Raw genomic sequence first — 15,504 nt, 5'->3', positions numbered from 1 at the left:
ATTTGTAATATCAAAGTTCTTTATTTAAATGTTTCTGTCAAAGTCGAAGTTAATAAAATAACATTGAAAAGGTCATAAATAACATTAAAAAGGTTAAAAACACAATATTTAATGAACATAGCATTTGCTCTCTTCTTCAAAAATGACACACTGTACCTTTTAATCCAGTGAAGTGGGATTGCATTACCTTTTTTTTTTTTTTTTTTTTTTTTTTTTTTTTTTTTACAATATATCCACTAATTTTGTTGTTTGAACAAGAAGTGAATCTGGGGTCCATTCCCTAAAACAGAATTTTCCAGTGGATCCACTGGGAAATAAGCCAAACTAATGAAATAAGTCTGATTTATTTGGCAATCCTGTTTTATGGAATGGACCCCTGGACTGATTTGATTTAAACCCTGGATGAAAAACTTTTTGAATCAGTTTTTCACTCTCCTGTTTCACTGAGGCGTGTTAACGGTTTGTAAACAGTGCCAATGAAAACTACGAGGGTAGGCTGAAAAGTTCTAAGGCTGACTATGATGCAGTTATCGAATTGAACAAATTCAGGGTTATTTTTCTACATAGTCTCCCTGTAACTCCACACACTTCTTCCAGCGGTGCTTGAGTGCTTCGATTCCCTTGGTATAGAAGCTTTCATCTTGAGAGTCAAAATAGTCTTCAACGGCAGCCATCATCTCATCATTGCTCCGATAGTGCTTCCCAGCCACGTTTTTTTTTTCAGGTTTGGGAACAGATGAAAGTCCAAGGGTGCCAAGTCAGGGGAGTATGGTGGGTGATCTTCCAGTTCAAATCCACACTCGTGGATAGTGGCCATGGCCACTGTTGACTTGTGAGCTGGGGCATTGTCTTGATGGAACAGCACCCCTTTTCATCAGCTTTCCTGGTCGCTTCTTTTTGATAGCCTCACGTAACTGTCTCAGTAGGTTAGAATAGTACTGTCCATTTATGGTTTGTCCCTTTTCAAGATAGTCCACGAACACAATGCCCTTGGCATCCCAGAAAACTGAAACCATGACCTTCCCCGCAGACGAAACGACCTTGGCCTTCTTTGGAGGTGGTGACCTTTTTAGAAACAGGGAGCCTTGAAACTGTAAAATAAACCGTAAATTTCTGAATGTATCAGCTTCTCCAGACACAGAAGGAACTCTGGATGATTATTGAAAGATTTTGATGGAGTTTTTTTTTTCTTTCATTTAGATCAGAGACACTGCGTCTCCGATCTGACCTGCCTTTACTCAGCGCTGTGGATCACAGAATGTTGAATGCAGTTGACTGCTGATCTCTATGAAGAAAATGAGAAATATATTTCTTATTTCTTTAATTATTTGGTTGAAAATGCAAAATAAAGCAAACGTACAACTCTGTAAGCTTGAAATATGATCGAATTGATACATTTTTCAGCAACATTTCAGTTCATTTTTTGGAAAATCCACGCTGGGCCGGACAGCCAATTTGAACCTGAGAGCCGGGTGGAAATTTGCGGTGCCACCTGGCGCCGTCCACCATAGCTAGAACCCTGCAACCAGCCCATCGCAGGTCAGGTCTGGGTGCGTGTGATGGTGCCACGTATTGCTGGGTCCACCACACCATAGAATAGCCTTAAGTTCTAGTTTCATCCCCACCTCTCAGAAGTAACCTTCTGTCTGTTGCAGCCTGGTGCAACATAGGTGTGTTCTTGATCTTCTTCAGCCACAAGGGCCCTCTGCATGCTAAATCATGCAAAGAGAAATTAGCCACATGGGTAAAATGTCATAGTTAATGCTCTCACAATGAAAATGATACTCCTTATCTGAGCATTCCTATATCATTGTTTAACACTCATTCTAGTGACCCCCAAGAATCCTCTAAAGAGACCCAATACCAAAGACATTCAGTTATCATCCTGAGTTGTCATCCACATTTTACAAGCAAAACGTAATATAGGAATCACCAGGGCCCTAAACACCAAGCATCACAATACGTCTGTTCTTGTGACTTTATAAATTCTTCCCAGGCATCCCTAGAACCAAATGGCCATGGAGCCAGCGACATGAATATCATTGTCAAGACAGGTGATTCTCTCTTCCTCTTCAGCACTTTCAACACAGAGATACACTTCTGATAGCAGTGTCCAGGAAGTCACTGACAGCCTGGATCTTGGCCTCAAGCCGTCTTAGCACTTGCAGTACCTGTTTACAGGCTGGCAATGATGTCCAGTAAGTTCTTGGTGATCCCTCAAGTTGGCATGATAATGATGCTTTACACTACTGTTAATGTTAAAGTTGTTTTACTCGCTACCACTAGGATTAGATGTTTGCTGTCACTGGGAATCTGGTGGTTCACCGCGGTGGAGATGCAACAGCTGGGAACGCCACTTAATGGGCCGTTCCTGAAATCTGGTGAGTTGGTCGAGTTCCTGTAGTGTGAACGGGGCCTTAAGCTTGCTTGCAATGCTCAGGGAATACCATCTGCACTCGCCAGGAGGAGCACAACTCCAGTTCCGCTGATCCATGGATCTTTCCCTGCCCTTAGCCGTTTTATGGCCTTGCAATCTCAACAGCAGTTGTTGGCTTGCAGTTGACTGGACAAGCAGCCACAAGAACCCTGGTACTGGGTGGATAAGGCAGTAGTTTTTAAAATCTTTTTATCAAGTTAAAGAAATGTGCTTTACATTAAAAACCATACAGCAACAGGTATAGAACAACATATAGGTGCACGCTGTGTAGTTGTGGCTTCTTATCACAGGCATTAAAATTCTCCATTGCTATGATGAATTTCCCTCAGTTGGGCTGCCAAAAAGGCCATATATGACAGGGTTTGACAGTAACACTTGCCCACTTGACAGTGGAGAGTGAATGGTGCTTTTGGACCCGTGCTTCTCACTTGCCTAACATGAAGTAAATTTTCAGCTGCATTTAGAATGAAATATGGTGAAAAATTGCCACCTTTCAGTGATGTTTCTGCAGCAGCAGAAGTGTTTTTCTGATTGACTGTTTTAGGATAAATAAACTTGATTCGCTAATTGTGTACATTCTTTGTCACTCATCTCTGTGTAGTGTCAGAGTGAACAGACACACACACACACAGTTTCTTTTTTCTTTTTCTTTTTTCTTTCTCTCTCTGAGCTGCATTCACTCTCAAATTTCAGTGCAGAGTTGAACAAAGATAAAAGTTTGAAAAGCAGAGCAGTGATTAAAAGAATGAATCCTCCAGTGTCAGTAACTGCAGGTTCCACGTGTTAGAGGCCTGGTTTAAATCGACTGCTGTTGCACGATGAGGAGGTTGGCAGGGGAGGTTCATGTTATGTTATCAAATGTTGATATGTTTTGAACCTTTTAAACATTATATGACCTATGCGCAACATCAAATGACATGAAATATAACAAAGTAATGAAATATGACATTTGCATTGTATTCAACTTGACTTTCACTACAGCGTTTTCAGACGGTTTGAGTGGTACGACACCTACATTTAGAACAAAAGTGAGATTTCGGCTTTGTCCACACAGTAAAAACATAACATTACACTGTCTGATGACATCAAAAACAAGTTTAAATGGCCATGGCTGGAGAAAAAGGACGAGCTCTGAGATCATTTCTCAGACTCCATGAGAAAGCTGAATGCTTCTGGTGCCAGAACCATCACGTGGAAAACAGTTCCTCCGTCACCATGACAAAACAGTGCAACACAGTTTCCCAAAAGTCCACGCAATCAATACAACTTCCAGCGATATTTATCACCACGAAGAAGGCTATCAACAGTTCTTTGTAAAAACTGATTCTTGAAAAAAGCTATTTCCTGAATTTCTTGTGTTCATGAAGTGACTGTTTTCCTGTTGATGCTCGGTTTTTGCTGAAAGATGGATCACCTGTTTTCCACGATGTGCTTAAAAAGCTGTTTGCCCACTCGCTTAATGTGACCTGATTTTACTGTGAGCAAACCTGGAAATGACTCTGAATGACTTAAAATGACAAATTCCAACCCAAGTGGTTGAGGTGTCATATTGGTTCAATAACAGCTTTATTCAATCTGAGCTGTTTCATTCACACTGATACATGATAAAGCAGCATTGACATGTATTTTTAAATGGATTATTTTACCTCGTATCATCTAGAACCTCATTGTTTTTCATCTATACAGCTATGAATGACATTTATTATACGATGGAATGTCAGTTCAGATAAGTTTAATTGAATATTGTTCAATCAGTTTGCATTACTGTGCAGTTTCAGATTTTGTTATTTTGTCATTGCTGTGGCTTGACTTCTATGCCACAAATGGAATATTGTTGTAATGGAGAGGATTACAGATTTTTTTATTTTATTTTTTTTCCTGCTACCACGACCCTCACTGTGTCAAGTCTATTGAGTTTTTGTTCTACTCATCCTTAAACTTGTGCTCAAAATACAGCATTTGGTACCTCATTTTCAAAACATTTTTCATGGGAGGCTCCCCCCCTCCCACGCTGTCCCCCGCCTGTGGGAGGATCACCCCCTCCCACGCTGTCCCCAGCATTGGCGCACACAGTCTGACTCATCCATGTTTTTTTGACCTTCAACCTACTTAAATGTCTGGAATAAGAGAAAACGGGTCACTTTTAATTTTTGTGTTTGCCAGTGATTTTATTTTTTATTAGCCTATTGCCGGTGCGGACCTGGCTGTATCCGCTGTGGTGACCCCAAACAAAAAATGGGAGCTGCCGAATGAACGACAACAGCAACATTAGCCTATTCTACGTATGAAGAGAAAAATCAAACTTTTTTTTTCAAATTTCTGTTTATTTTTTGACCAGGAAAAAGAAACACAGCTCATATTTAATCTTTTGAATTTAAAAGATTTCTGTTGATTCTGGTTGTTTTTCTTAGCTGTCTCCACCTTGTTTTACCTTAAACTTTAGAATGTGATTGCAAAAGAATTTCTATAAAAAGGTAGATGGTGAACAGCTTATGATTAAGCTCTAAAAATTTCAGTCAATTTTTTTTTATTTTTTTATTTTTTTATTCCCCATTATCAGATGACTTAGTTCTTTGAATACTAAATTATGGCAATTCAGGTAGAACAGTTTTGTCTGTCTACCACAGAGTGCACAGAGGTCTTGTTATTGCAAGAGTATGAGCACTTGTGAAGTCTTGTTGGTGCATAGGGCATAGAATTTGTGCTGCCCAATGAATAAAGTACTTTGAGTTTGGCAAGTTCACTTACATTGGTGACAAAGAAATCTTGGTATGTGGCATCAAGCCCATTTGTGCTTAAACTGACCAATTTAGCCCAGCAGTTTCTCAAAAAAAAAAAAAAAAAAAAGTGCAGACATTTTGTGTGTAAATGTCCATTGCCCACATGCATTTGCCATGCTATGTATTTTATTTTTATTTGTTTATTTTCTTGTAGGGTTCTCTGGTGTCTCGTGAAGCAAGTGACAAAGAAAGGGTAAAGAGATGCCATGATAATGTTTTTCTACCGGAAACATGGCACTATCTTTGCAAATTATTTATTTTCTTCAGGGGAAGGAGCTTCCAACCTTCAAGGACGTGGATTTCAGGAACAACATGCAGAAAGTCTATGTAACGGAGGAGCAGAAGGAGAAGTTTATGGAAAAGCTCAACCGAGATGTGGAAGTGGGTGACCACTTACAGGACACTGTTGTTACATGTCTACCACATAGTGACAGTGTCAGTACATTTGAAGTTTCACTTCTACAGTATAGTATGTTTCTAGTTGGACAGAAGATTGATTTAAATTGCTGTATTTGTGTCACAAATTGCAATCATTGTCAAATGCTCTGAGTTGCACGGAGTTGCTGTCAGGCACAACTTAGAAAGCTGGGAAGATGTGTAAAAACACACAAACTACTCAGGCCAGGCTGCGGCACAGTTGGGTTGTGGGGAAGTGCAGCGTGACTTTGCCTTTTCTCCTGTCTGTGTGTACATGGTCTAGTCTGTGTAATCCCTGAGTGAAAACTATCTGGTCTGCTGAAATATCAAATGTAACTATAGATAAATGTTAAAGAAACTAGTATACTGTGTACTTTTAAGTTCACTGGAAACTCTGGTCTGAAACCTGATAAAGTTTTCTTAAAACATTGCGCCATCAATAGAAAGAAGATAGGTCAAGTACTTGTTTATGGAATCATGCTGTAGTTCTGTGTGTGTTGCTGCACCTACCACAGTTTGGATGTGTCTTGGATCCTTGATGACAACTGGTCCATCTGCACATTCCTAAAGTAGCCATTTACCAACAGCAGCTAGATGAAACATGGTCATTCTGTTGGTCCTTTAGCAGTTGCTGTGGTCCTTGTTACTGTGTGTCATCTGTGTGCTGGAGCATGCTCAGAGAAACGAGGCACATTGTCATGGCTGACATGCCCTCAAAATGGTACACCTCATTTGCGTGTCCCTACGTAACCACTCATATGACACACTCATTCCAGCGGTACCCAAGGATCCCCTGTGGAGGCCTTGTACCTTAGGGCTAGTGGCTCACGATCACCTTAATATTTCTTCTATATTTTTCTTGTTGCTTAATGTTGACTAATTATACTGTATTTGTTGTCTTTCCGATGCCTGATGCTTTTTTTTTCCTTCTCTGTTTCAGGCAGACATGGGTGTGGTGTCTGTTTCTGAAACCCTCCTGTCCTGTGCACTGGCAAAATTTCCTGTATATTTGTTTTGTAAATTGTTTGGTAATTTGCGTCGATAGCATGGCCCAAGCAGAGGGTCACCCTTTTGAGTCTGGTCTGCTTGAGGTTTCTTCCTCAAATCATTAGAGGGAGTTTTTCCTTACCGCTGTCGCCTGTGTGCTTCCTCTGGGGGTAAGGTTAGACCTTACTTGTGTGAAGTGCATTGAGGCAACTTTGTTGTGATTTGGCCCTATATAAATGAAAATAAATTGAAATAAAAAAACTACTGTAATGTTCTATTTTCTGGTTTACCGCAGTCCAGCATTAGGGGTCTTCAATTGGTTCAAAATGCTTCTGCCAAGCTTTTGACAGGAAGCAGAAAGTTTGACCACATTGCACCCATTTCAGTGTCTCTTCACTGGCTTCCTGTCCTTGTGTGGTCAGATTTTAAGGTTCTGGTTTTAACCCATAAAATTATTCACAGACTAGCACCTCCCTACTTAGCTGACCTAATTAATCCTTTAACATGCATGCATTTTGCAGTAGAATTCAGTAGATCTCACATGCTCTACCAAATGGTTGAGCTGAACATTAAAGGTTGAACCCGACGTACTGGCCCGGGCTCTGCGTTCTCAGGGCGCAGGGCTACTTTGTGTCCCGAGGTTGAATAAAAAGCCTGCGGGTCACAGAGCCTTCTCTTATTGTGTACCTGCTTTGTGGAATGATCTCCCAAGTCCAGACTTAAGACGCACTTATTTTCCCTTTTGTATGGCTAGCATGGTACTATGCTTTCTATCCTTTTAAATTCATTTCATTAGTAAACGGAGCGTGCCGCGGCCTCAAATTTATCTAAAGTCTGGGTCTTTTAGTGAAGCTCAGAGCTAGTGGCTGGCGATGACCTTAGTATTTCTTCTGTTTTTCTTGTTGCAAAATGCAGACAAATTATACTGTATTTGTTGTGTTTCTGCCACCTGATTCAGGTTTTTTTTTCTCCTCTGTTCGAGATGCGGCTCCATCCAGAAGTGGGAGTGGGTGTCTTCTTCTGCAAGCCTCCCATCCTGTACACCAGCATGGACTCACAAAATTTCTTGTATATTTTTATTGTCAATTGTATTGGTAGCATGGCCCAAGCGGTGGGTCACCACTTTGTCTGGTCTGCTTGAGGTTTCTTCCTCAAATCATCAGAGAGAGTTTTTCCTTACCACTGTCGCCTGTGTGCTTGCTCTAGGGGTTGTAAGGTGAGACCAAACTTCTGTGAAGCGCCTTGAGGCAGCTTTGTTGTGATTTGGCGCTATATAAATGAAATTAAATAAAAATAAAATAAATAATTCCTCAGATGAATTGACTTTTTTTTTTTTTTTTGATGGACAAAATTAGCCTCAATAATTTCATGACTTTTAATCAGCAATTATTTTCTTTCTTTAATCAGTAATTCACAATTTAGAGTATGTTAAAAGCCTGATGCCAAATGTCACTCCTGTGTTATTATTTTAATTGTCACATTTTTATCTTATTTTATTTGATTTTTTTTCCCATCACAGTTTCTGGTGAAGCTGAAGATTATGGACTACAGTCTGCTGCTTGGCATCCACGACATTGGTCGAGCTGAACGGGAGGAGGAGGAGGGTGAAGAGGTTCCCAATGAGGAAGATCAGGAGACAGAAAATGGCATAGCACAAGCCGCCGCGGTGGGCTCTTACGGCACCTCTCCTGAGGGAATTGCTGGTTATATGTCGTCCTGCAAACCCCTTGGACCCGGGGAGTTTGACCCTTACGTGGATGTCTATGCAATCAGGAGCTTCCCAGGTAAACGCTGGACCCTGACCATGAAATATCATCAGTTGAATATTTAATATTGTGGTTTGGTGTATTTGATGTGTGAGAATGAAAGTTTGAATTCTGTCACATATGTCCTTGTCACAATTTTATTTTAATTATTGCTACAACCCCTGGCAAAAATTATGGAATCACCGGCCTCGGAGGATGTTCATTTAGTTGTTTAATTTTGTAGAAAAAAAGCAGATCACTGACATGACACAAAACTAAAGTCATTTCAAATGGCAACTTTCTGGCTTTAAGAAACACTATAAGAAATCAGGAAAAATAATTGTGGCAGTCAGTAACGGTTACTTTTTTAGTCCAAGCAGAGGGAAAAAAATATGGACTCACTCAATTCTGAGGAATAAATTATGGAATCACCCTGTAAATTTTCATCCCCAAAACTAACACCTGCATCAAATCAGATCTGCTCATTAGTCTGCATCTAAAAAGGAGTGATCACACCTTGGAGAGCTGTTGCACCAAGTGGACTGACATGAATCATGGCTCCAACATGAGAGATGTCAATTGAAACAAAGGAGAGGATTATCAAACTCTTAAAAGAGGGTAAATCATCACGCAATATTGCAAAAGATGTTGGTTGTTCACAGTCACAGAGCTGTGTCTAAACTCGGGACCAAATACAAACAACATGGGAAGGTCCTTAAAGGCAAACATACTGGTAGACCAAGGAAGACATCAAAGCGTCAAGACAGAAAACTTAAAGTAATATGTCTCAAAAATTGAAAATGCACAACAAAACAAATGAGGAACGAATGGGAGGAAACTGGAGTCAACATCTGTGACCGAACTGTAAGAAATCGCCTATAGGAAATGGGATTTACATACAGAAAAGCTAAACGAAAGCCATCAACACCTAAACAGAAAAAAAACAAGGTTACAATGGGCTAAGGAAAAGCAATCGTGGACTGTGGATGACTAGATGAAAGTCATATTCAGTGATGAATCTCGAATCTGCATTGGACAAGGTGATGATGCTGGAACTTTTGTTTGGTGCCGTTCCAATGAGATTTATAAAGATGACTGCCTGAAGAGAACATGTAAATTTCCACAATCATTGATGATATGGGGCTGCATGTCAGGTAAAGGCACTGGGGAGATGGCTGTCATTACATCATCAATAAATGCACAAGTTTGTTATTTTGGACACTTTTCTTATCCCATCAATTGAAAGGATGTTTGGGATGATGAAATCATTTTTCAAGATGATGATGCACCTTGCCATAGAGCAAAAACTGTGAAAACATTCCTTGCAAAAAGACACATAGGGTCAATGTCATGGCCTGCAAATAGTCCGGATCTTAATCCAATTGAAAATCTTTGGTGAAAGTTGAAGAAAATGGTCCATGACAAGACTCCAACCTGCAAAGCTGATCTGGCAACAGCAATCGGAGAAAGTTGGAGCCAGATTGATGAAGAGTACTGTTTGTCACTCATTAAGTCCATGCCTCAGAGACTGCAAGCTGTTATAAAAGCCAGAGGTGGTGCAACAAAATACTAGTGATGTGTTGGAGCATTCTTTTGTTTTTCATGATTCCATAATTTTTTTCCTCAGAATTGAGTGATTCCATATTTTTTTTTTCCCTCTGCTTGGTCTAACTGCCACAATTTTTTCTTAAAGCCAGAAAGTTGCCATTTGAAATGACTTTAGTTTTGTGTCATGTCTGTGATCTGCTTTATTTCTACAAAATTAAACAACTGAATGAACATCCTCCGAGGCCGGTGATTCCATAATTTTTGCCAGGGGTGGTATATACAGTTGTATGCAAAAGTTTGGGCCCCCCTGAGCATTTTCATGATTTTGCTTTATAAATCATTGGTTGCCTGGATCAGAAATTTCTGTTAAATATATCATGTAGCATACGAACACTAGTTCATTTCTAGTATTTACAGAAAATGTGCAATAATTATTTAAACAAAATTTATTGATTTTAATACATTTAGCACTAATTATTGGAACACAAAATTGGTTTGTAAGCTCATTGACCCTTGACCTCCTTACACAGGTGAATCCAGTCATGAGAAAGGGTATTTAAAGTGGCTATTTGTAAATGTTTCCCCTCTTTGCATCTCTTCTAGTGAGTGGCAACATGTGAACCTCTAAACAACTCTCAAATTACCTGCAAACAAAGATTGTTCAACATCATAGTTTAGGGGAAGGATACAAAAAGCTATCTGAGATTTCAGCTCAGTTTCCACTGTGAGGAACATAGCAAGGAAACAGAAGACCACAGGCACAGTACTAGTTAAGGTCCAAAGTGGCAGGTCAAGAAAAATCTCAGATAAGCTGAAGTGAAGGATGGTGAGAACAATCATAGCCAATCCACAGACCTGCTCCAAAGACCTACAACATGATCTTGTTGCAGATAGTGTCTCTGTGCATCGTTCAACTATACAGTGCACTTTGCACAAGATGCTGTAATGCAGAGGAAGCCTTTTCTGTGTACACGCCACAAACAGTCGCTTGAGGTATGCTAAAGCACATTTGGATAAGCCAGCTTCATTTTGGAATAAGGTGCTGTGGACTGATGAAACTAAAATGGAGTTATTTGGACATAACAAGGGGTGGTATGCATGGCTGAAAAAGAACACAGCATTCCAAGAAAAACACTTGCTACCTACAGTAAAATGTGGAGGTGGTTCCATCATGCTGTGGGGCTGCATAGCCACATGGTTTCCAGTCAATATCAGCAGATTCTTGAACGATGGTCAGGAATCTGTGACCAAGTTGAAGTTGCGTGGGGCTTTCAACAAGACAATGACCTTAAACAGTGCTCAAAATCTACTAAGGCGTTCATGCAGAGGAACAAGGACAACATTATGGAATGTCCATCTCAGTCCCCAGACCTGAATATTATTGAAAATCTGTGGTATGATTTTAAGCGGGCTGTCCATGCTCGAAAACAAACCTGACTGAATTGGAGATGTTTTGTAAAGACGAATGGTCCAAAATACCTTCAGCCAGAATCCAGATTCTCATTGGAAGCTATAGGTAGCATTTAGAGGCTGTTATTTTTGCAAAAGGAGGATCTACTAAATATTGATGTATTTTTTTTCTGTTGGGGTGCCCAAATTTATGCACCTGCCTAATTTTGTTAAAAGAATTATTGCACACTTTCTGTAAATTCTATAAACTTCACTTCTCAGATATCACTGTTTGTCTGCTATATGAAACTGAAATTGCTGATCCAAACAACCAGTGATTTATAAAGGAAAATCCTGAAAATTATCAGGGGTGCCCAAACTTTTACATACAACTGTACCTCTTTATGGCAACTTATATATTGTGAAAAATTAAGATGCTAGATTATCCATTATGTCTGTTAACTGGTCACAGCCTCTTAACCTCCCATTAGTGGTCGTGATTGTGCCAGTAAGTGTATGGGCCAGGAGGGGTAACTAACACTGTGATGTAACTTCGCAATGCTACCTATATTTTTCTGGAAGCTATCAATGTCGCAAGTTCAATTTAGCATGATAACAATCAGTATCATACAACTTCTTGATTTTAGTCTTTCAAACTGACCCCCTATTTACCAAAACGTTTTTCTTTTGTCCACGTGTACAAACCTATAAATGTCAAATGCAGTGTGTTAAAGGCAGTGGTGGACACAGCTAACCAAAAAAGTTAGCTTTGATAACTATTGATCCGCTAACTGAAAAGTTAACTTTTATAAAGCTAAACAGATAGCCCCCTAAAAAAACAAACAAAACAGAACAAAAAAAAAATAGCGGAAGTTACAGCTAAAAGCTAAACCAATAGCTTTCAGTATTGACACCAGTACACTGGCAGCTACCGACACAATAACGAGTCAGTGCTTCTGTCTCAGATCAGCCTTTTCTCAGCCACAGAAACCTGGTGACCAGAGAGAAAGGAAAGGAGAAGAAAATTATTTATTTTTCACACCATACAGACTTGCAGGCATATCACATGAGTCATGCACAGGCAGACAGTTTTGACTTATGGTTAAAATTATAAACAAACTAATTCTGGACAAGTTATTGAAATTAATGTCACCTCTGTTGTTTTACAAAGTGAAAATATCAGCTATGTTTTAAGTTTAAAGTAATGCACTAATTTTGATGGTTTCAGCATTTACAGAGTACAGACACACATCCCGCAGTGCAAATTGCCACACATTCGCTAAAATTGCTGAATCACTTAAACAGAATTTTTAGTTGTTTTTTTTTTTTTTCTTCATTTTATTTTACAAATGAAAAAAATTGCATATTTACAAATACAGATTTGTAAAACCCACCACACGTTACGGTTACGTGTGTTATATACTGACCACTAATTTTCTGTGGGCCCTTACGGCACCTCTGTCGTAAGGGTCCACCTTACAACAGAGGTGGGCCCTTACGGCCCACAGAGCCACACCCTCACTGATTCATGATCAGGGTTCTAACTAGGACCATTTTAGCACCTTGTAAATTAATGTGATTGCGGCTCACGGCCGGGAGTCCAGCCGCTCATCAAAGACAAGCGGCTGGAAGCTATCGTCTTCGACGAGCGGCTGAGCTCTGAAATGATGCATGCGCAGTGGAGGTAGAGCGGACCAATTTTTAGGGGTTGACCGTTTGGTCTGTGACTCCGGGTGGAAATTTGCAGCGCCGCCCACCGTGGCTAGACCACTGTTCACTAACTCATTAATGCATAAAGTGTGGGTGGCTCCATGTGTGATGAGGAAAAAAAACAAACTCCAGCTAGCAGGATAACCTCAGTTCAGGTGTTTATTAAATCATATTTTCAGGGACTGTGCAGTGGTTCTCCTCATGGTGTGCTTTGGAGTGGAGAGCAAAAGTTAAGCGCTGGACATTCCTCAGTTATCGTGCATTAAGTGGATCTACCAGCAGCTGCTAAAAGTGCTAACACAGTTAGCACACAACATTAAATAGGTCCTGTTTCGCTTAGTGTGAATATTGCAACAACTGAGTGTTGTTAGAAGGAAAGGTGATGTAACACGGTGGTAAACATACCACTGTCCCAGCTTTTTTGAAATGTGTTGTAGGCATCCATTTCAAAATGAGAAAATATTTGCACAAAAACAGTAAAGCTTATCAGTTTGAACATTAAATATATTGTCTTTGTGGTGTATTTAATTGAATATAGGTTGAAGAAGGTTACACAATGTCCCAACTTCATTGGAATTGGGGTTGTAATAACAAATGTTTTTCATTACATAAGTCACAGGACCTTCCAAACTAGTAAAAAAAACTAAATGTGACTTACACTCTGGCAAATATAGTGTGTAGCACTAGTTGAGGCTTCATGACAGTGAGGTACATTCCTGCCACCAATAAACATTAATTAAAATAATTTCTGCCCCTTTCAGGAGCGCCACAGAGAGAGATTTATTTCATGGGCCTGATTGATGTACTTACGCAATATGACACTAAGAAGAAAGCTGCTCATGCTGCAAAAACTGTCAAACACGGGGTGAGTAGCACATGCAGGAGGGAGGTGCAGAGTTGCTCTTCCCAGTGTTCTGCTGTACCTGAACAGACAGCAAAATGTAAGTACATCAACTTCATGCCAGTTAGTCATTTGCCTTTTCTGCCTCTTCTCTTTGTTTCCAGGCTGGTGCTGAAATCTCTACAGTCCACCCGGAGCAGTACGCCAAAAGATTTCGGGAATTCATCTCAAATATTTTTGCATAATGTGAAGCTCCAATAGCTGCCGATGGTCAAAGCAGCTGACAGTTTATTTTCTGGTGACCAAAAACAATGTGGGCACACAGATCAATATTTGAATTTGGTGATCTCATATGAGAAGTACTTACTTTGTTGCAATAATATGTTGTGCGTACTTCTGATGCTTGTATTTATTTTTAAGGTTTAAGCTGTATTTCTTAACAATGCTAAGCACACTTAACATTTAACACTTCACTCTAGAACAATAGAGTACATGGAAACAAACTGCTTTTGACCAGTGTTCACAATGTTGGAGCAAGTCAGTGCTCGATCAAAAGTATTCGTTTTAATTATTTCTTTGTCACTTTGCTGCGATTTACCAGAAATGTAAATTAAATTCAAAAATAATAAGTAGTGGGGGTGGGGTAAATCTAACATATCTAATTATCACAATAACAGTGATCTGGTTGTGAGACTTGATGAACATAATTTTATCTGTTGAAATTTGCCATGTGAATGGTTTGAGTGCCAAATGTTTGAATCAAAGCGTTATAGCACCCAGTTGCACTTTTGAATAGGTTTAAATGCACATGGCCCTGTCGTGACTATCGACGGCATGCGGTCTGACGTGTGTGTGTGTGTGTGTGTGTGTGTGTGTGTGTGTGTGTGTGTGTGTGTGTCCAACTCCACTTTGCCATTGACATATGATATGAGCGCAGGGTCCGAAGGGGTTGCATATAGTCACTTATGTAGTCATGGGTGTGTTTTTGGTCTAATGTGAAACAAACTAATGTGTCACTGTTGGATGTAAGAGCTCGAGTGCCCTGGAGCCTGGCCCTTTGTTATTCAGGCAACAGTTTTAAGTGAGAGGTTGTCTGTTGAGTTGATCTGCGCACATCACTTCACAGAAAAACGGCCACCAAAGCTCCCTGAGGTGAAGCAGTAAGGTGATGTTTTGTATTTTTTCAGTCGTGCTTACTTTTATTTCATTTAATTGTTTTAAACTTGGTATTGTTTTGAGTACAGTCAGAGTGTATGTGTTGTGAACTCACACATTGAAAGTATCTGAATATTGAGCAGCGTAAATGCCATTAAAACGGCACTCAACTTTAGACCAGGTTTTTATTGGTCCAAGTGCTTTCTGACTTGTTATAGCAAGGTAGCAACACTGTGCCTGATGGCACCTTATTCTAAGGTCACAGGTGCGCAAGTAAGTCCAAATGCACCTGCGATTTACAGAATGATTGCGCCTGGTGCAATAAAAAATAATGGTTTAGGCTGAAAACGATCTCCACACTGTGCTTTGTGCTACTTTGTGGAAGATGAGGCTCATGATGTTTTTACAGCAGTTTGGATGGGTGTATGTTGGCATCAAATGCATTTGCGATGTTTTAATGGTCCTCTGTAAGTTAGTGGCCACAGCCTAAAGATA

At 39.9% G+C, this 15,504-nt stretch overlaps 1 protein-coding gene across 1 annotated transcript in view; it reads left to right on the top strand.

Annotated features, from left to right (window-relative positions):
• The window catches only part of pip4k2ca (phosphatidylinositol-5-phosphate 4-kinase, type II, gamma a), a 52,845-nt gene extending 37,682 nt beyond the window's left edge, over positions 1–15,163 (top strand). Inside the window, exons 6-10 of the mRNA XM_034172022.1 lie at positions 5,372–5,410; positions 5,485–5,598; positions 8,141–8,405; positions 13,775–13,878; positions 14,019–15,163. Coding sequence (XP_034027913.1) covers positions 5,372–5,410; positions 5,485–5,598; positions 8,141–8,405; positions 13,775–13,878; positions 14,019–14,099 — 603 coding nt within the window. The 3' untranslated portion in view covers positions 14,100–15,163. The remainder of the gene's footprint in view (positions 1–5,371; positions 5,411–5,484; positions 5,599–8,140; positions 8,406–13,774; positions 13,879–14,018) is intronic.
• The last annotated feature ends 341 nt before the right edge of the window (positions 15,164–15,504 follow it).

The sequence above is a fragment of the Thalassophryne amazonica genome, chromosome 6 (assembly GCF_902500255.1).
Source record: "Thalassophryne amazonica chromosome 6, fThaAma1.1, whole genome shotgun sequence".
NCBI lineage: Eukaryota > Metazoa > Chordata > Actinopteri > Batrachoidiformes > Batrachoididae > Thalassophryne > Thalassophryne amazonica.
This window is presented reverse-complemented; position numbering and strand designations above follow the sequence as displayed.